Raw genomic sequence first — 21,177 nt, 5'->3', positions numbered from 1 at the left:
CCAACCAAATCTCTACTTTGGAACACCCTCATTCACGCTTATGCATCGAGCACCGACCCGAATGAAAGCATCCTTGTATTTCTGGAAATGCTTTATAGCTGTATGGAAAGTTCCAATTTTTTACTTACCCGTTTGTGATCAAGGTGGCTTCAGAGCTCCGGGATTTTGAGCTCGGAAGAGGGTTTCATGGCATGGTGATAAAGGCCTCGCTTGGTTCGGATGTTGATATTATCAATTCTCTGGTTCATTTCTATGGGTCATGCGGGTTTTGGATTTCGCATGGCGGGTTTTTGTGAAGACTACTAAGAAAGATGTTGTGTCTTGGAATTCTATGATCATGCTTTTGCGCAGGGGAATTGTCCAGAGGAGGCCTTGGAGTTGTTTAAGGAGATGGAGGCAGAGAATGTGAAGCCAAATGACATGACGATGGTGATGTGTTGTCAGCTTGCGCAAAGAAGGTGGATTTGGAGTTTGGGAGGTGGGTTTGTTCGTGTATCGAAAGGAATGAAAATGATGAGAACTTGACTTTGAACAATGCTATGCTATGCTTGATATGTATGTGAAATGTGGGAGCATTGAGGAAGTGAAAAGATTGTTTGATAGGATGCCGGAGAAGGATATTTTCTCGTGGACTACAATGCTTGATGGGTATGCTCAGTCAGGAAATTATGATGAGGCTTGGTGGGTTTTCGCTGCAATGCCTGGTCAAGACATTGCTGCATGGAATGTCCTCATTTCGTCTTATGAACAAAGTGGCAAGCAAAAAAGGAAGAGCCCGAAACCTTATGAGTGAGCCTGTGCTCAATTGGGAGCAATTGATCTTGGTGGCTGGATACATGTTTACACAAAGAAGCAGGGTATGAAGATGAATTGTCACCTCACAAACTCCGAAAACCCTCTTCCCTAACAAATTTACAAAATTGTTTTGTTTGATTTATCATTGTAGAACAAAAACATATAAATTACAAGCTGATAAATTCATAATCAACATACAAGAACAATGAAAAATTTGTACATTCATGAGTTTTTAAACTTGAAAAATTAACAACCAATACTACTTAAACCCCGAATTCTCACCAATCACATCCTCGATAAATCTCCCAACAGAAGCAAATGAAGACCCTCCATCCTTCACAGCTTTTCTAGCTATCTTTCCCATCTCTTCCACCTTCTTCCTCACCTCACTATCCTTCTCCATCACACCAACCACAGCCCTCTCAATCTCGTCCGCCCCCACCACGTCAGCGCTGCCTCTCTTGTAATCCAGCCTCATCTCCAACGCCATCCCCAACTCCCTCACCATCCTAAAAGCATTGAGCTGCTGCTCTGCATACATGGGCCACGTCGTAATAGGGACGCCATGCCACAAGCTCTCCAAGATCGAGTTCCACCCGCAGTGCGACAAGAACCCTCCGGTTGCACTGTGGGCCAGGATCTCCACCTGTGGGGCCCACCCACATATCAACCCTTTCTTCCCATTGGTCCTCTCCAAGAACCCATCTGGCAAAACTTCTTCAAGATTTGAGCAATCACATGGGACTGTGCCTATGGGTGACGGCATGCGCAGGGACCATAAAAACCTCTGCCCACTTTGTTCAAGCCCTAAGGCTATTTCCTTCACTTGCTCTGCCCTAAAGCTTCCCATGCTACCAAAACACAAAAACACAACAGATTTCTGAGGCTGGTCATCAAGCCATTTGATGATCCTGTCGCGCTGTGCCTGGTCTAGGTTGGAATGTGCCTGACCGTCATCCATGTCGATCACTGGCCCGACTGGGTACACCGGAGGGATTCCGTCGTCTGTGGAAAACAATGTGATAGCGTGTGTCTCTAACTCCACAAATGTGTTTACTATAATGCCTCTAGTCTCTCTAAATCTTGAAGCCAACTTGATGTAAGCGGAGCACCTACCATCTGTCAAAGCCACTGGCAAAACTCTAGGAGGAACAGGGTGGACAATACCTAAGTGTCGAAAATTTTCAGTCCAAGAAATCAAAACTTTTCAACTGCAATGAAGTCTAAAAATATGTTGTTACAACGCATCTTTAAACATTGGACATGTTTGTCTTTTTCGGGGTGAGATAGCATTGTACTCGTTTGATACAGTGAAATTTCATTTTGCAGAAAGCACTTCTACTCTAAACACCTATGCTAGAAATGATTTCATATGACATGCTGATTTTTGTTTCCTGAAAAATGACTTGAAATGCTTCGTGAAGAAACCACTTGCATGTGCTTCTCCAGAAAGAGTCTTTATGACTCAGAAACACCTATAACTTTTCTTGTTAAACGCATTAAAAAACACTTGTGATTGTCACAAACATACCTGGGATTGACCATTCGGGATCGGATTCTTCAACAGCAATCTGGTTTTTTTCATTAACAATTGGAAGGTGGAGCATGAAAGCTAGATATCCTGCATTGCTTGTCAGGAAAAGATAAGAAGGAATATTGAGTTCTTTGGCCACATCAATCATGGACACACAGAACAAATCAACTACCAAAGCAGCAACACGAATCGAATCTGAACTATTAGCACTAGAGGAGACGAGGTTGGTGATGATTTTCTTGACACTTGGGACTTGACTCTCAATGTAAAGAGAGAAGAACTTTGCTGGTGACTTGTACATCTCTTGCGGAGGTCGATCTTGAGGTTGTGGGACATCAATGAATCGGATTCGGGGTTCTGAGGCTGCAATCGATTTTGTGTATGAACTTAGAGTGGTTGGGAAGTATGACTGGATGGCAAGAATGGTGATCGAAATTCTGTCGTTGCGATCGATCAAACGCTTTGCGAATTGCAGCGTTGGTACAAGGTGGCCTGCTCCTGGTGACGGGATGAACACTAGTTCCACTTTCTTCATCTTTCTCGGTTGTTCTTTCACTCTTTCTGGTTTCTACTTTCTACTTTCTTTGCACATCAACCACACACATAAATATAGTGATGTTCTTCCATTGGATAAAAATGCTTAATTTGAACTACATACTAAACTGCAAAATGCGAAAGAGAGTACGGCAAAAGGATATATATATATATATATATATATAACTTAAATATTATATGGCCCTCCCCTACATCATTGCTTACGTACTCCGTCAATTCCTTGCTTACTTACTCCGTCAATTATCTCACTGGGAGAAATTTTTGGACGCAGGAAATAGTCCGAGCCCCAAACAATGAATTTAAGCCCACTAGTTCACATCCCATTTGTAAAGTAGTGATGATAGATGCGAAAAGACTACGGCAACAGACATCTTTGTTTCTATCATTGGAAAAATAGTAGTCAAACTTGGTGGATGTGTAAAAGATATTTTTTGCCTTTCATCACTTTGACCTATAAAAAAAATAGAGATGTGCTATTCACATATCCTCTTTTTTTTCTCACACATCCTTGACAATTTCTGTCCGTGGATCTTCTTCAATTCATCTAATCCGATGGTCGAAAATTAAAAGAGTGTGTGAGAAATAAAATGGGATGTGTGTATATCACATCCCAAAAACTATTGTGACATCTCAGTTTTTTTAACCTTTTTAAATTAATTGTTTTTTACGAGCAATTCTAACGTTTATAGTAAAAAAGGATAATCACAATAGATTTTTCAAATGAGATTTTTTTTAATACTTTGACTCTGAATTTTCTTGTTCTTAATTCTCATTCATATAATAAATTGAGAAATTTTATTCAGGCTCATTTATCCTCTTTTTACACCAAACTTATCTTTTTTTGTCTTGAAATTCCAAAAGTGCCCAACAATTCTCTTTTTACACCCATAATAAAAAAAGAACAAAAAATAAAAAAAATGAAATTACAACACTAAGAAACTCTAGCCACCCAATCTCTCCAAACCCCAACCACCCCCAATTTTTACCCGTCCCTAACCCCCCCACCACCACCTCTCCTACCACCCACAATGAAAACTCCAAAGATCTCAGCCATCACTCACTCTAACTTGTCGTTCAAGGACTGGACAATTAGATTACTCGGGAACTTTATCACTCACTCTAATTTGTCGCAAATGAAGAACTTTGAGGGACTTGAAATTAGGAGTGTGTCTACAAGGGTGTAGACTTGGATTGTCAAAACTCATCAAATTCTCCCATGCATAATGCAAGAACTGCTTCAACGTAGACCCTTTATTTGCACTGATACTAATACATAATAGCTAGCGGGCAAATGCATATCGTTGGAAGCAAAACTGTCAGCAAAAAACTCTAACTCAAGTGTTTGAACTCTCTTTTCTAATGCAAACCGAACCATCTATCAATGGACCTTGCATTGCAAAAACCTAGAAAGAAAGCAAGCCTTGGGTCGTTCTACGTTCAAGTCTTTATGTTGCGCCAACACATGATTCACCCATTTGGCGTATCTAAAGCTTAGCTAGGATCGAAGTTAATGGGATCGAAGTTGAGAGTCCTGGTAAACGCCCAGAGATACCACCATCACCTAGAAAGAATACTTGTAGTTGTTGCATGCTTGAGCGGCAAGAGAACCAATATACTAACAAGAAAGATTAGAAGGGGGTAGTGATGGTTAGATATTTTGGGTTTTCATTGTGGACGGTAGGGAATGTGGCAGTGGGGGGTTGGGGAAGGGTAGAAATTGAGAGTGATTGGGATTTGGAGAGATAGGGTGGCCGGAGTTTTCTAGTGCTTGAATTTTATTTTATTTTTTTGTTCTTTTGCATTTTGGGTGTAAAGAGAGAATTATTGGGCACATTCGGAATTTCAAAATAAAAAATAATAAGTTGGGTGTAGAAAGAACATTTGTGTAGCACACTTGGATCTTATGTTTGCTAAACTCAAAATATTAGGTGTAGCCACATTAATTAGAACATTTGTGTTCTTAGAGCCTTGAATACTAGAAGAAAAGCACCTATAACTAACAAGATTAAGTGAATACTCGAATAATGGAGTCTTTGGTCCTAAAAGCACATAATAAATATCGCCAAAGTTCAATACCAAAGAGAAAATTAAGTGAAATACTTCCGGCACAAAGTATGGAAATGTTTCTAGAACTTTCCCACCTAAACCTACCCCTAATCTCAAGTAGTTAGGTTAGGAGGTAAAATGAATCCATTGTTCATGCATTGGCTTCTCTAATACAATATGAGTCGCTTCAAATAGATTCATGTTCGGCCTACGATACAATTAATCTGGCATAGGTTACATCTAAGTTAATAAGTCATGCATTATCGGCTCAACAAGTGACACTGATGGTTTTTTTAGTCGGAACTGGCTAAAGTTAATGTCAAATCAAAGAACTTTTTCACGAAGTATAACGTAAAGAGCGTTTTTACAAGATCGAACCTCCTCATGGAATTTAAAATACCTCAATTGAATGAGGCTAGTGCGAGAGTGACCACAGAAGGCAACTCTAAGCACCCCCTGATATCTCTGCCACGTCAACCACCAAACCCTCCATCTCCAACCGCCACTAACGACCTTCATTTCTCAAGCGACCCACCTCTTTCCTCAATCGACCACTGCACCAGCATCAAGCAGCTGAAGCAAGTCCACTCCCAAATGCTCCGTACAGGCCTTCTCTTCGACCCCTACTCCGCCAGCAAGCTTATCACCGTCTGTGCCATCTCCTCCTTCTCCAGCCTCGACTATGCCCGCCAAATGTTCAACCAAATTCCCCAACCAAATCTCTACTCTTGGAACACCCTCATTCATGCTTATGCGTCGAGCACCGACCCGACTGAAAGCATGCTTGTATTTCTGGAAATGCTTTATCGCTGCATGGAAAGTTCCAATTTTTTACTTATGATGAGGCTTGGTGGGTTTTCGCTGCAATGCCTGGTCATGACATTGCTGCATGGAATGTCCTCATTTCGTCTTATGAACAAAGTGGCAAGCAAAAAAGGAAGAGCCCGAAACCTTATGAGTGAGCCTGTGCTCAATTGGGAGCAATTGATCTTGGTGGCTGGATACATGTTTACACAAAGAAGCAGGGTATGAAGATGAATTGTCACCTCACAAACTCCGAAAACCCTCTTCCCTAACAAATTTACAAAATTGTTTTGTTTGATTTATCATTGTAGAACAAAAACATATAAATTACAAGCTGATAAATTCATAATCAACATACAAGAACAATGAAAAATTTGTACATTCATGAGTTTTTAAACTTGAAAAATTAACAACCAATACTACTTAAACCCCGAATTCTCACCAATCACATCCTCGATAAATCTCCCAACAGAAGCAAATGAAGATTCTCCACCCTTCACAGCTTTTCTAGCCATCTTTCCCATCTTTTCCACCTTCTTCCTCACCTCACTATCCTTCTCCATCACACCAACCACAGCCCTCTCAATCTCGTCCGTCCCCACCACGTCAGCGCTGCCCCTCTTGTAATCCAGCCTCATCTCCAACGCCATCCCAAACTCCCTCACCATCCTAAAAGCATTGAGCTGCTGCTCTGCATACATGGGCCACGTCGCAATAGGGACGCCATGCCACAAGCTCTCCAAGATCGAGTTCCACCCGCAGTGCGACAAAAACCCTCCGGTCGCACTGTGGGCCAGGATCTCCACCTGTGGGGCCCACCCACATACCAACCCTTTCTTCCCATTGGTCCTCTCCAAGAACCCATCTGGCAAAACTTCTTCAAGATTTGAGCAATCACTTGGGACTCTGCCTTTGGGTGACGGCATGCGCAGGGACCATAAAAACCTCTGCCCGCTCTGTTCAAGCCCTAAGGCTATTTCCTTCACTTGCTCTACCCTAAAGCTTCCCATGCTACCAAAACACAAAAACACAACAGATTTCTGAGGCTGGTCATCAAGCCATTTGATGATCTTGTCGCGCTGTGCCTGGTCTAGATTGGAATGTGCCTGACCGTCATCCAAGTCGATCACTGGCCCAACTGGGTACACCGGAGGGATTCCGTCATCATTGGAAAACAATGTGATAGCGTGTGTCTCTAACTCCACAAATGTGTTTACTATAATGCCTCTAGTCTCTCTCAATCTTGAAGCCAACTTGATGTAAGTGGAGCCGCCATCATCTGTCAAAGCCACCGGCAAAACTCTAGGGGGGACCGGGTGGACAATACCTAGTTGTCGAAAATTTCCAAAGTGTAAGAATCCAACGCCAAGAAATCAAAACTTTTCGAATGGAATGAAGTCTAAAAATATGTTGTTACAACGCGTCTTTAAACATTGGACATGTTTGTTTTTTTGGGGGGAGATAGCATTGTACTCGTTTGATAAAGTGAAATTTCTTCTGCAAAGCACTTTTACTCGTAAGCACCTATGCTAGAAATGATTTCATATCACACGTTGATTTTTGTTTATTAAAAAGTCAATTGCTTCCTCAAAAGGGACTTGAAATTCTTTGTGAAGAAACCTCTTGCAATGTGCTTATCTTGAAAAAACCCTTATGACTCAATTTATGTTACACGCATTGAAAAGCACTTGTGATTGTCACAAACATACCTGGGATTGACCATTCGGGATCGGATTCTTCGACAGCAATCTGGTTTTTTTCATGAAGAATTAGAAGGTGGAGCATGAAAGCTAGATATCCTGCGTTGCTTGTCATGAAAAGATAAGAAGGAATATTGAGTTCCTTGGCCATATCAATCATGGACACACAGAAGAAATCAACTACCAAAGCAGCAACACGAATCGAATCTGAACTATTAGCACTAGAGGGGACGAGGTTGGTGATGATTTTCTTGACACTTGGGACGTGACTCTCAATATAAAGAGAGAAGAACTTTGCTGGTGACTTGTACATCTCTTGCGGAGGTCCATCTTGAGGTTGTGGGACATCAATGATTCGGATTCGGGGTTCTGAGGCTGCAATCGATTTTGTGTATGAACTTAGAGTGGTTGGGAAGTATGACTGGATGGCAAGAATGGTGATCGAAATTCTGTCGTTGCGATCCATCAAACGCTTTGCGAATTGCAGCGTTGGTACAAGGTGGCCTGCTCCTGGTGCTGGGATGAACACTAATTCCACTTTCTTCATCTTTCTCGATTGTTCTTCCACTCTTTCTGGTTTCTACGTATCAAACTGCAAAATGCGAAATAGAGTACGGCAAAAGGACTTGATTGTATATTTTGGAACCGATCCCCTTCGGATTCAAAAAAATCTGACCCTATGAATCAAATGTTCCAGGCCATTGCAATTTGATCAAACGGTTAAAATTATTATAATTTTTAGAGAGGTCCATGTTTATAACTGTGAGATCAAATTTCAACGGTTCGGATCGTTTGATCTTTAAGCTCAAATTTTTTGGATCCAAAGAAGATGCGGGTCTGTATATTTTAAACTTAAATATTATATGACTCTCCCCTACATCATTGCTCAATTTTCTCATGGGGAGAAATTTTTCGATGCCTTAAATATAGCTGAGTATACTAATTATTATAATATAATTAGTTGAATTAAAAAAAAAAAAAATCAGCCAGTTATTTATTACACAGCGCACCATTTTTTCAACACGCTAAAAAATATCTCCTTGGTAAGGCAGGACCGGGCACATGACCCCACTAGTTCACATCCCATTTTTTTTAGTAGTGATAGATGCGATATGTCTAAGGCAACAGCCAAGAAGAACAAGAAAGCTAGCCGCACAAAAACACATAAAAGTTTAATTCCACGCGAAAAGTCTATGCAATATCTTGTAGGATATTAAATCACCATCATCAATTGCATTTGACCGAATCAATTGATCATTTGAAATTATCATGTAGGATATTGCAACTTTAGACCACCTCTAATGGTGGGTTAAATGTTAAATTCCTTCCCAAAATTTCCCTCCACACTAACTCCAACCCAAGGAGAAAATGTGGGCTAGATGCTAAAAGGGGAAGGCCAGAAACCGCCCAAGATTTAGCCCAAAATCGACGTGGGCCCCACCGAAGAGAGTGGTTTTCAGAATTTGGGCTCCAAACCCAGCCCGTGGACTCGCCAAACGTGCGCTCCTTCCGACTAGCCAGGACCTACCCACGTGGGCCTGTCGGCCACGTTCCCCGAAGCTCCAACGGCTCTTTCGATTGAACGGTTGTGATCATCAGGCCATTGGTTTAGATTCAATTTTTATTTTATTTTATACTTATATATTATTGAATCCAACGGCTGAGTTCGAATATAATCGAATCTAACGGTAAAAAAAAGATATAACAGCCCAAATTTAAATCCAACGGCTAAAATAATTAAAAAAAATTATTTAACTCTAAATTCACCCAAAAACTCTATAAATACCTATGTATTTGTTCAAACATTCACACAAAACTCAATTTTCTCCTACAATTCTTCCAATTTATCTTTCTACCATTTCTTTCCATTTCCAAATTGTTCAACATGGCAAGAGAGCATATTAGAGGTCATAATTATTGTTTCTATTAATCTAGTACTTATTATTCCACACTTTGATGTAGAATAGATGCCTTCAATAATTCAACCTCCATTCAATAATTTATCCAACGTACTAGACAAAATACTTTGCACAAGAAGATACTTAAATTCATTAATAGAAAATAACAACATAGTACAATTAAAATTATTACATAAATGCTTAACCAACATCATCAACGTTCACCTTCTCGGTGCTATACATGCTCAACCAAATCCTTGCAGAGTGTATCATTACATTGAGGAGCTTGAATTCTATTTAAACGTCTCATATACTCAGTCAAGGTGACCTTATCCTGTCGGGTTTCATATGTGGTTGGAAGTTTGGTGTTGAACGGTTAGTGAATTGAAAGTTAGCCCAAGATTGAAAGATTGGTGGAAAGTTGAAGGCTTACTTTGTGGAAAATTTAGTAAGTTTTCAATATTTATCGGAACTTAAATGTTTTTAGATTAAAATGTTCATAAAATTAATTTACGATAGTCTACATTTTTTTTTTAAATTTAATTTAAAAAAAATAGCCTAAGTTTATTCTTTAATGATTCCGGGCTAAAATTTTAGTTCAAAACGGTTGGAGCTGAAAAACTGTTTCTCGGCTAAAAGCTTCCGGGTTAAAAAATTTGGCTTTTAACCCAACCATTGGAGTTAGTCTTAATGATTATAAAAAAAGTAATACTGGAGGAACTAAAATTTTAAATTAAAATTTTGTAATGTAAATGATGTGGTTATTGATGATTGTATTATTACTTAAATGTTAATTAATGTACTTACTTCATATTGATGACACGTCATTGCATTACCATTATAAAAATTCATTAAATGGGGAACGTTTCCTTTGAGAACAAAGACATCTTTCTTTGTATCATTTAAAAAATTGTTGTCAAACTTGGTGGATATGTGAAAGATATTCTTTCTTTTCCATCACTTGGAAATATAAAAAAAATTGTGACATTTCAGTTTTTTCAAACTTTTCAAGTCAATTGTTTTATTATTATTATCTTATATATATATATATATATATATAGTAACGGACATTTCGAACGTTTATTGTAAAAAAGGATAATCACAACAGGTTTTTCAAACGAGAAAATATCCTTTCTTTAAGACTTTGACTTTAAATTTTCTTGTTCTTAATTCTCATCCATATAATAAATTTCATAAACATGTCTATTTTTATACCGTGTTTCTTTAAATTGGAATTGATCTTTTGATTTTTTTTTTTCATTCACTCGGATCTTATATTTGCTAAAGTCAAAATATTAGGTGCAGCCACATTAAGTAGAAATGTAGAATAGATGTGTTCTTTGAGCTTTGTATAATAGAAGAAAAACACCTTTAACTAACAAGATTAAGTGAATAATCGAATAAGGGAGTCTCGGGTTCTAAAAGCACATAATAAATATCGCCAAAGTCCAATACTGCAGAGAAAATTAAGTGAAATATTTCCAACACAAAGTATAAGTGTTTCTAGAACTTCCCCAGCTAAACCTACCCCCTAATCTGGGGTAGTTAGATGAGGTATAATGAATCCTTTGTTCATGCATAGGCTTCTCTAGTGCAAAATGAGTCACTTCAATAGGTTCACTAGTTTGGCCTAAATTACAATTAATCTGGCATGGGTTACATCAATCATAATAGTTCATCGGATAAATTAATAAGTCATGCATTCTCAGCTTAACAAGTAAAACCGATGGTTTCTAAGTCACAACAGGCTAAAGTTAATGTTAAACCAAAGAATGTTTTCACAAGGTAGAACCTTCTCAAAGAACTTAAGGAGCATTTTTACAAGGTAGAACCTCCTCAGAGAATTTTAAAAACCTCAAGTGAATGCAGCTAGTGCGAGAGGGCCACAAAAGAGGAGAAATTTTTTTATTGTGACTCCATGTTCCGGTCGCATAAAAAAATCTCTCTACACAGAGAGATGGCAACTCTAAGCACCCCCCGTATATCTCTGCCACGTCACCCACCAAACCCTCCATCCCCAACCGCCACTAACGACCTCCATTTCTCAAGCGACCCATCTCTTTCCTCAATCGACCACTGCACCAGCATCAAGCAGCTGAAGCAAGTCCACGCCCAAATGCTCCGTACAGGCCTTCTCTTCGACCCCTACTACGCCAGCAAGCTTATCACCGTCTGTGCCCTCTCCTCCTCCGCCAAGGTGAAGCCCAATTCCGTGATTTTGCTGCTCTGGCAATGCTAGAAACCAAGGTGAAGCCCAATTCCGTGACATTAACCAACGTGTTATGCGCTTTTAGGCACGCCAGATTGGTGGACGAAGGAAGAACATATTTCTATCAAATGGAGCCAGTTTACGGGGTTGTGCCTGGTCTAAAGCACTATGCTTGCATGGTCGATATTTTAGGTCGTTCTGGAAATCTGGAGGAAGCTGTAGAGTTGATAGAGAAAATGCCAATAGCTCCTACTGCTTCTGTATGGGGGGGCTCTTCTTGGGGCCTGTGGACTTCATTGGAATGTTGAACTTGCCGAAAAGGAGAGTAGCCATATGCTTGAGTTGGATCCCAGTAACCACAGAGTTTATGTACTCTTATCAAATATCTATGCCAAGACAGGGAAATGGGAAGAAGTTTCAGGGTTAAGGAAGCGTACGCGAGATGCGGGAATTAAGAAAGAACCGGTTTGCAGTGCAACCGAAGTCAACAGTATTGTTCATGAATTTATAGTTGGTGATAGCTCTCACCCTCTGTGCAAAGAAATATATTCAAAGGGATGAAATAGCAGAGAGATTGAAGTCAAATGGATACGTGCCAAACAAGTCACATCTACTGCAGTTTGTTGAGGAAGAAGACCATGCCCTAATCCTTCACAGCGAGAAATTAGGGATTGCATTCGGGCTTATCATCTTAAGTCCGTCTCAAGCAATTCAGGTTGTGAAGAATCTTCGTGTTTGCGGAGACTGCCACGCAGCTGCTAAGCTTATATCAAGGGTTAACGATAGGGAGATCTTGCTGAGAGATCGATATCGGTTTCATAATTTCAGAGACGGGCATTGCTCATGTAACGTGTATTGGTGAAGATGCAAGCTCTTTGCTGGAACCTAAACCCCAAACCCCTACAAAATCATGTACAAGTTTTTCATATTGTTGGCCATCTTATGTGTATAAACCTATCAACGTGTTGTAATGATTAGTACGGCTATGAAACAGATTGCCGATATGTCAGTGGTGATCAGTCGATAACATTGTCACCAACAAAACGTACAAACACATCAATACATTTTCGTCAGTGTTGATATGAGTAAGTACGGGAATCCTGTACATATAATTTGTCTCTTTGGAACAAATATGTTGGAAAATGGGCTTCCTAAAAAGCGCTTTTCAACTCCAAAACTTGCAGGAAATATGTATATTTTTTAAATTATTGAAGACTTCAAACAAAAATATAAAAGCAAAACTGAAAATCCGCCCAAGGAAAGGCCCCAAATTTCTCAATCAGTTGAGGACATCAGAACCTGATGCCAGATCCGTACCCTTCTCAGTTTTCTTGCTCATGCCTCTTATATATGCAAGTGCTAATTTCTTACACAGTTTAGGACTCTGTCTCTCCTTTTGGAAAAGACAAAAAGACAATGGAAACTCTTGCAGGATCCTCCATAACCTTGTTTGCCAAGGCTAACACTGACAAACCTCTCTCTCCCTCAAAATCTCTTCCGGGTCGATCCGACATTGGCTTTTTTGGGTATCGAAATTCCGACGTTCGCGTTCAGCATACCACCTCTCTGCTTCGACAGAAAGCGCTTCCATCGGTTGCTTCATCTCTGACAGAGGAATTACTGTAGTGCATACCAATCCGATGGTTTAGTGACCTTTATTGACATCGTAATGTCTATTGGGTTCTATTTCCGATTAAAAGTTTGTTTTCAAAATCGACGATTTAGTAATTTTCCTTCCCACAGTTGATATTCTAATTCAACTTCGTCTATAAAAACTCATGTCAGGTTTTTACGACCTCAGAAACAGCAGGAATTTGGATCCAACCAACAGGTAATTTTACTATATTCAACCCTGTTAATCATATTAAACAATGAGCTCCGAGTTTGTACCAACTAACTCTTCATCTAGTAATATTTCTCTTCCGATATCAAACGAGTTCTTAATTCCGATATTGAGTGATGATTAGTGTCCGCTTCTCAGAGCAATCAGAAACTGTCCGTGTCCAATTCCAATTACACAAGGAGTGCAAGTTTGGTGAGAGCTTCCTCTTGGTGGGTAATGAACCTATCATAGGAAAGTGGAACCCTTCAAATGCTATACCAATGAACTGGTCAGATGGAAACATATGGAATATTGAACTGGTAAGAATTCTTATTGATTTGGAGTCGGTTAGAGATTGCTGCGCTTTTATAAAAAAAATATGTTAAAAAAAAACAAAAAAAAACTACTTTGGCTATGCTTTAAGAATAATCAGTTGTAAAATGAATCACTTGAGTATTTGATAAACTATATTTTTAAAAGTGTCTTGAGTATAAAAAGCAGTATAAAAGTTTTTGGTAAATTAATGTAAAAGTGGCATAATTGTATATAACAAGAAAAATGGACATGGTAGTAGAAGTGGTGGCGATGACAGCTTTGGGGAGGGCAATGGTGGTGGTGGTGGTGGTTATGGTGGCGGCAGTAGTGATGGCAGCGACAGGTTGGGGGTATGATGGTGGTGCCAATAGTGGGGGTGTAAGAACTCGGGATCTTGTCCAACAGAGTTGAAACTCAGTGTCACTAGAGCAAATTATTGTTACTTACGTATATATACAGGCGAATCGTATAAATTTGTACGTCATTTCAGAAATTTGATTGGTTTTTAAATTTGAATAGGATGTTCCTACTGGCATAGCAATCCAATACAAGTTTATACTGAAAAAAGCCACAGGAGATGTGTTGTGGCAACCCGGTCCAGATCGGACTCTGCACACCTGGAGTACGAATAACACAATATCCATTGATGAAGACTGGATCGACTATGAACTTCAGAAGATAAGCGAAGTGCAAATTACAAATGAAAACGAGGCATTACTTGTAAACCTCGACGTGGGACCGATCATTCCCGGGAATGTTACCCATCCTGAAGATCAAGAACTTCTGTTGAATGCGAACAAGGGTGCAAATTTTACAGATAAACCTGCCTCGGTGGATGAAAAACCACCATTTAACAGCAACAACGCGGTCGTAATTGAAGAGAAGACTATCAAATCAGCAGATGGAACTTTGCTCGGTATAAGGAAGGAAGTACGCGTTTTAGACTATGGTGGTAGCGCCGCGAAAGAGGAATCTATAAAAAAGTCAACCCCGACAACCTCAACGAGAAAGATTTCTGAAAGTCCGAAAGATGAAGAAGATGAAGCCTTGCCTACTTATGAAATCAGTCCTGTTCTAGTGCCTAGTTTAACTGCAATGCAAGCGGTGTCATATGAGGAAGCAATACTGCCCAAAGGACTTGGAACACCACTACCTTCTAAAGAATCACCACCCATAGAGCTAGGAAAATCCATATCTCCTGCAGAAGCAACATCCAATGATCTTGGAAAATCGATGAATTCTAACGAACTTGGAATACCAATGTCTTCTGAAGCAGCACTGCCCAAAGAACTTAGAAAATCAATGTCTTCTGAAAAACAACCCAAAGAACTAGGAAATTTGATGCCTTCTGAAGAAGCACTGCAAAAAGAATTTGTAAAGTCAATGTCTTCTCAAGCAGTACTACCCGATCAACCAATGTCTACTGAAGAAGCACTCCCAAATGAACTTAGAAAACCCGTCTTCTGAAGAAGCACTCCCAAATGAACTTAGAAAACCGCTGTCCACTGGAGAAGCACTTCCAAGAGAACTTGGAACATCAATGTCTTCTGGAGAAGCCCCGCGAAAAGAACTAGGAACACCGATGACCACTTATGGCTCAATTGGAACTGATTCAACAGAGAAGCAGAATTCTTGATGAGTCAAGTCACTACTTTCTTTACTTCTTTTTGTTAGCAAGAACCCTTACCATTTTGTTTCTGTCCTAACTGGGACTGGAGAAGAAACCGGTATGTAATTGTAAATATAGCTTCAGTACTTGGTTGACTGCCACTTTTTTTAACTATGTATTTGCTCACCTTGAGCAGGCCTCTCTGTTTTGTGATTTTTAACTATATATAAATTAATAGCACAATAACCGACAAGCACTTTTAATGAATTGAAACATACCAACCCGTATGTTCCACTGATCCTGGCCAATTCTTCATACAGTGGTTTTACCTGCAAATTTCAGCCCAAAGTTAAACTACAAACTGTTTCTGTGAAAAGTTTGCACCAACCACCGAATCCAATCATCAAATGGCATCAACAAATCATGCAAACTAATTCAGGTGCTGGGATACACTCTCGGCAATACACATACAACTATCCTATTCAAATGGACTTCAGCAAGCATGATAAACTGCAAATCAAGAAATGATTTTATGCACAGTTACAACATTGCTGGTCAAATGCATATATCAATTAAATCTCATCCAAGAGAAACACCAACAAAAACCTAATAGAAAAAACAAACACAACAAATCAATGGAAACATAGTTAGGATATTAGCTTACACAAGAAAAAAGAAACAAGTCTCACATTGCTTAACAGGAGTGATCTTATTGCACACAAGGGATGCCAAAGATGGAAAGAGCACCATATTTGATTTAAATCATTATTTCTCTTTTTGTGATGGGTGTTACCCATTAGTTCATTAATGTGTCCCCTCTTGTATCAATATTTTTCCATATAGGATTCTGGTCCTTCCTTTGTGGTACTTGTATTCTTCTCTTCCCTTCTTTTCAATGATCTAACTTTTGATCTTGGCCTAGATTATCATCACACCCATCTACTCAGTCTCCCTTTTCACACATACGACGACCTTCTCTAGACTTTGGCTGAACCTCAGCATCTTCATCCCTTCTGTCTCTCTCCTTCCCTCTTATCCTGGCCTGCTCTCGACTTCAGATCAAATTCATCGGCATTACCTCTGTTCTTCCCTCCTATCATAATCTTCTCTGGACTTCGGACGATTTTCATAACCACTGTGCCTTCTCAATCTCTTTTCATCCATCCTATCATGATTGTCTCTAGATTTTGGATCAAAATCAGCATCACCAGCATGCCTTCTCAGTTCCTTATCTTCCCTACTATCATCTTCCCTCCTACCACGATCTTCTTTAGATTTGAGCTCAAATTCACCATCATCACTATGCCTTCTCAGTTTCTTATTTTCCCTTCTATCATCTCCCCTCCTATCATGATCTTCTCTAGAATTCAGCTTTGGCTCAAGTTCCTCATCATCACCACACCTTCGGGGTCTTTTATCTTTCTTTCTATCATAATCTTCTCTTGACTTTGGCTGAAACTCATCATCATTGTGCCTTCTCGATCTCTGTTCTTCTCTCCTACCATAATGTTCTCTTGAATTGGGCCCCGATTCATCATCCACACTCCGTCTTCTTGATCTATTTTCTTCCTCCCTATCATGATCTCTTGATCTAGGTTTAAACTTTTCATCATCACCTCCCTGTCTACCCAGTCTCTTTTGCTCCCTCCCATCACTTCGCTTGGGGTGACTTTCGAAGTCCCTCCCGTTGCCCTTTCCTCTGTAGTCCAAATCTCTATCCCCTGATCTGAACTCTTCCTGAACTTTTGGCCCTGGAACACGATTTGGCGGAATGAAGCTAGATCTTTTATCACCCCTTTTTGGGCCCTCATAACTGTCACGCCCCCATTTTGGGTCTTTTTCACCCCAACCTGTGTTTGCAGCTCTCTGGATACAAACAGAAAAAAGCACACATAAGCACTTATACATAGAGATATTCATTGATTTTATATAAAACGCAGACCTTTACAACTAACATAAACGATTCAGTGCATAAACTCAGATCAACGACTCAACTTCAAACATCTTTAAAACATCTCAAACTTAAGTAGCACACAGAAACCAACCTCCTTTTCATTGCAATAAATAACAATCAAACTACATTACCAATTATACTTATTCACCCAAAAGCCAAGTAACAGTGTAAGAATCAATGTGCAGTTGGCAGAAAACTGAATCAATCAGAACAGTGTAAGAATCAATGTGCAGTCAGCGGAAAACTGAATCAATCAGATAATGTATAACTTACTTGCTCATTATGCGAAAACTTGCACGAATCTCCACGAGTGCATTCGCCTTTCTGGAAAGCCCGGCAAACACCCCGCTCCTCCCTCTTCCGCTGCGCCTCCTCTTCATCTTCCTCCTCCTTCTTCTTGTACTTAGTCACATGATCAACCCTAATTGTCCGCCCCAAAATTTGAGCTCCGTTCAAATTATCCACAGCAAGAATAGTGCTCCTCTGGTCCTCGTACGCCACAAACGCAAACCCCTTGGATTTCCCAGTCGCCTTATCGCGAACAAGATTCACATCCACGATCTCTCCGTATCTGAAACCGAATCGAACGTCAACAAATTTAGAAAATTTGGAACTAACTGAAGGGGAATTAGTGCTTACTGTGCGAAAACGGCGAGGAGATCGCCTTCGGTGAGATCGAAGGGAACGCCACCGACGTAGACGTAGGCGGAGTCTTTGTACTTGGCGTGCCACGAAGCCTCCTCTGAAATCCCTAATTGGGCTTCTCTGGAATTGATGTTCTGAATGCGTTTCACTAGGGTTAGCGGGTTCATCGTTCTGATTCCGCCAAGATTTTCTGCTTTCTTTCTCTCAGGGTCCTGACCTTAAACCTAAATTTTGCAGAACACTGTTCTACTTCTATGTAGTTTTGGATTGCTGAAGACGGGGGAAATCTGAACGAGGTCTTATTGAGCTTGGACTCTCGGCCCATTATGCGTGCAGTTTCATATTGAGCTTGAACTAGCCCAACAAGGCCCTTTACAGTTAGCCGATTTTTCAATCAACTTGGGAACCGGATCCCTCCAGACTCAAAAAAACTGAGTTCACCCATCAAATGATCCGGACCATTAAAAGTTGATTAAACGGCTACAAACAAATGTTCCTTTAAAAGTTATAATAATTATTGTCGTTGGAACAAATTTCAATGGCCCGGATCAATTGATCCTTGGGCTCGGTTCCTTTGGGTCCGGAGAGGATCTGGTTCCATCAACTTGAAGGGAGTGTCCTTCCATTGTGAATTTGAAAATTTTAATAAAATTTATGAATTCATGGATTTTATGGAGTTTAATTGATTTGTAGAGATTTCATATAAGATTTTGATGGAATTCCCTTGAAATCTCATGAAAAGAGATAAGATTTGGCGATGCTTAAATACACCACGAAATCTTTCCAATTCCCTCGAATTAAATACACCCGGATTTCTAAAGATTTTAATAAATTATCTCAAAATCTTGATTGAATACACTGTGAATGTCAGACGAAAAGCCCTTAAAATTTCAATTGAATACACCCCGAAAATATAGGGAGCTTCAAGGCCATGAAACACACTAGTTTTTATCGTACTTCAAACCCTGCATTATCCCCATTGAAGGAGCATATAAATACATCACAACAAGAGCACTTAAATAGTGAAACATATAAAATCAGCTTGTTAGCTTGCAAAGGGGACTGTGTTGTTCACGTTAAAGAAGTAAGGTTCTTTTTTTCTCTTTTGCATTTACTGCCGTTGTTTCTTCGAGACCTCTCATCAGAATTTATTGTTTCTTCGAGACCTCTCATCAGAATTTATATCGTCAACCAGGTTCCCTTTTCTCCGTCATCACTAAACCACAATGACGCATTCGTACTTGATACTGCATCAAAAGTTTTCCTCTTTAGTGGGTGCAACTCTAGCATACAAGAAAGAGCTAAGGCCTTGGAGGTGGTTCTTGTTCAACACATCAAAGAGAACAAGCATCGGGAAAACAATGCGCGGTGGCAACTGTAGGCTGGCCTAGTTTTTCTTTAACAAAGCCATACAATTGTTGATTGCTAAAGTGCTGCAGAGGATGGAAAGTTCGTTGGTGATCCGGAAGTGGGTGAATTATGGATCTTGTTTGGTGGTTATGCTCCCATTCCCCAGGATCCACCACCATCTTCTGTCCAGAAACAACCAGCGACACCCTTTGTGATTGTCTCCAAACAATCGCATATTTTTCAGCCCATCAGCTTAAACCAACATGAAACATTTTCTTTGAGTTATACGAAACCACGACATCTCTTGAGGCTTTCTTTTCTTGGTTTTCAACTCTTTCAGCCTCATTCTTGTACCTGCAGGTTCTCCAGTAAAATTACCGGATAATATGGGTGGCAATAAGGCTAATGGAAGTAAGCCTGTTGAGGGTGGCCTAAACCTGTTGACATATATCCATACGAACGGTTGGTACCCCTTTCGCACTCATCTAAGATATCCTGATTTGTTCTGTTGGGTTTCTATGTTTAATGCAAAATGCTATACCTGGAAACCGAACATGTCAGTGTCCGAACACAAACAGATTGAAATAATTAACCAAATCAATAGAGGTCCGAAATCAAGGGGAGGAACACTTCCGAAATTTCAATAGGATTTTCATGTTTTGTCGGATTAGTTTAAATTTTGAGATATGTGTGGTTGATAGACGAAAATCTCAAAATTGAATTCATCAAATGATAATAAGTAGGGTTGAGCAGTACTACAGCTCGAGGGTAGAGAGCAAAAATGCGAATTTTTTATATTCCAAATATGATATTATAAATGTGGTACTCAAGTAAATACAGACCTTTGGCCTTTGGGTCCTTTTCATTATTTTGGTAGATTTGAAGTTTTGACAATATGTGCCAACTATATCAACCACCTTCAGCGTGTGAAACATTCTAGATTCACTTTAAGGTCAATGCTAAGGACGGGGTCAGATGTGTGTAATTGATTAGTTATTACTTAATTTAATTTTTTTCTCTAATTTTTTATTCGGTTTATACTATCTGTATGCGACACCTCTCACACAATTAGCGAGACTCTTGCATGTAAAATTCAAATTTTGCCCACCTACTCAAGGACGGAGCTAGTGTAAGCCTAGATTTACCAAAAAAAAATATGTATAGTTTGCATTCCAATCTAATTAAACTACAACTAACCTAAATTTACTGTTTTTCATCCCCAATGACCTTGAAAATTTAATTAAAAGTTAATATAATTGCGCATCTCAGTTGTGAGGCTAAGTCCACCTCTTTTTTAGTGTAGATAATATCATTTGCTAAAAAAAAAAAAAAAAAAACTACGCCTCCTCGTTTTCCAAACCCTGGGTTACTAATCCTGACAAAACTCATCCCACCACGGCAAAACAATTATTGTCCTCATCTTCTCCAAGTTTTTCCTCCTCCTTCATTCTACTAAAACTCAATTGAATTTAGAGTATATAGACAGTTAGAGTTCAATTAATATCAAAATTCAACTCAAAAATTTTATTTCACAAGGTATTTTGACTTTACTTCATTAATTCGTTTTTAGCATTACAATTTAGAATTTAGCTTTCTAATTTAGAGATCAATGAATTAATAATAACTTGGTTATTTTTACAAATAGAGATATTGTAATAATGTTGTCATACAACACTTTTAAAACATGAAAACGTGTCGATGAATATTGTAATATGTTGTATGAAAAACTTTATAGATTAATATATAGTGTTTTGTTCAATAAATTCTTGAATTTTTTAATTGTGACTTTGTTATTTGAAAATGCCCTCATTCATACAAATCTCCGGTATCGTCCCTGCACGTAGTGTGTGAAAGGTATCGTATCCAGACATTCGTATGCAAAACAAAATGTTGGACTAACTCACATGCATCAACGGCGCAGTCGTCCTTAATTTCTTCTAC

At 39.4% G+C, this 21,177-nt stretch overlaps 4 protein-coding genes and 1 pseudogene across 5 annotated transcripts; 2 read left to right on the top strand and 3 right to left on the bottom strand.

Annotated features, from left to right (window-relative positions):
• Positions 1–911: 911 nt before the first annotated feature.
• Positions 912–3,053, bottom strand: LOC137741980 (UDP-glycosyltransferase 71K2-like). Its single transcript, XM_068481697.2, has 2 exons — positions 2,327–3,053; positions 912–1,962 (listed from the first exon to the last, which is right to left on the bottom strand). Exons 1-2 carry the CDS (start codon positions 2,862–2,864, stop codon positions 1,055–1,057), a joined length of 1,446 nt encoding a protein of 481 aa, XP_068337798.2. The 5' UTR covers positions 2,865–3,053; the 3' UTR covers positions 912–1,054.
• Positions 3,054–6,010: 2,957 nt separating this feature from the next.
• On the bottom strand, positions 6,011–8,328 carry LOC137741981 (UDP-glycosyltransferase 71K2-like). The gene is made up of 2 exons (XM_068481698.2): positions 7,444–8,328; positions 6,011–7,061 (listed from the first exon to the last, which is right to left on the bottom strand). The coding sequence occupies exons 1-2, from the start codon at positions 7,979–7,981 to the stop codon at positions 6,154–6,156; spliced, it is 1,446 nt and encodes a 481-aa protein (XP_068337799.2). The 5' UTR covers positions 7,982–8,328; the 3' UTR covers positions 6,011–6,153.
• A 2,961-nt stretch (positions 8,329–11,289) lies between these two features.
• LOC137743166 (pentatricopeptide repeat-containing protein At2g29760, chloroplastic-like) lies at positions 11,290–12,403 on the top strand. Its single transcript, XM_068483058.1, has 4 exons — positions 11,290–11,561; positions 11,627–11,801; positions 11,863–12,006; positions 12,053–12,403. The coding sequence occupies exons 1-4, from the start codon at positions 11,290–11,292 to the stop codon at positions 12,401–12,403; spliced, it is 942 nt and encodes a 313-aa protein (XP_068339159.1).
• Positions 12,404–12,957: 554 nt separating this feature from the next.
• LOC148692724 (uncharacterized) lies at positions 12,958–15,286 on the top strand. Its single transcript, XM_088679585.1, has 3 exons — positions 12,958–13,163; positions 13,509–13,683; positions 14,198–15,286. The coding sequence occupies exons 1-3, from the start codon at positions 12,958–12,960 to the stop codon at positions 15,143–15,145; spliced, it is 1,329 nt and encodes a 442-aa protein (XP_088535711.1). The 3' UTR covers positions 15,146–15,286.
• Positions 15,287–15,835: 549 nt separating this feature from the next.
• On the bottom strand, positions 15,836–18,151 carry LOC137741982 (uncharacterized; annotated as a pseudogene). Its single transcript, XR_015953465.1, has 3 exons — positions 17,881–18,151; positions 17,515–17,812; positions 15,836–17,153 (listed from the first exon to the last, which is right to left on the bottom strand). The product of XR_015953465.1 is annotated as an uncharacterized LOC137741982 (transcript).
• Between the last annotated feature and the right edge of the window lie 3,026 nt (positions 18,152–21,177).

This window comes from Pyrus communis, chromosome 11 (genome assembly GCF_041283825.1).
Source record: "Pyrus communis isolate YQ-2024b chromosome 11, ASM4128382v1, whole genome shotgun sequence".
NCBI lineage: Eukaryota > Viridiplantae > Streptophyta > Magnoliopsida > Rosales > Rosaceae > Pyrus > Pyrus communis.
The sequence above is the reverse complement of the archived record's forward strand: the minus strand, read 5'-3'. Positions and strand labels throughout refer to the sequence as shown.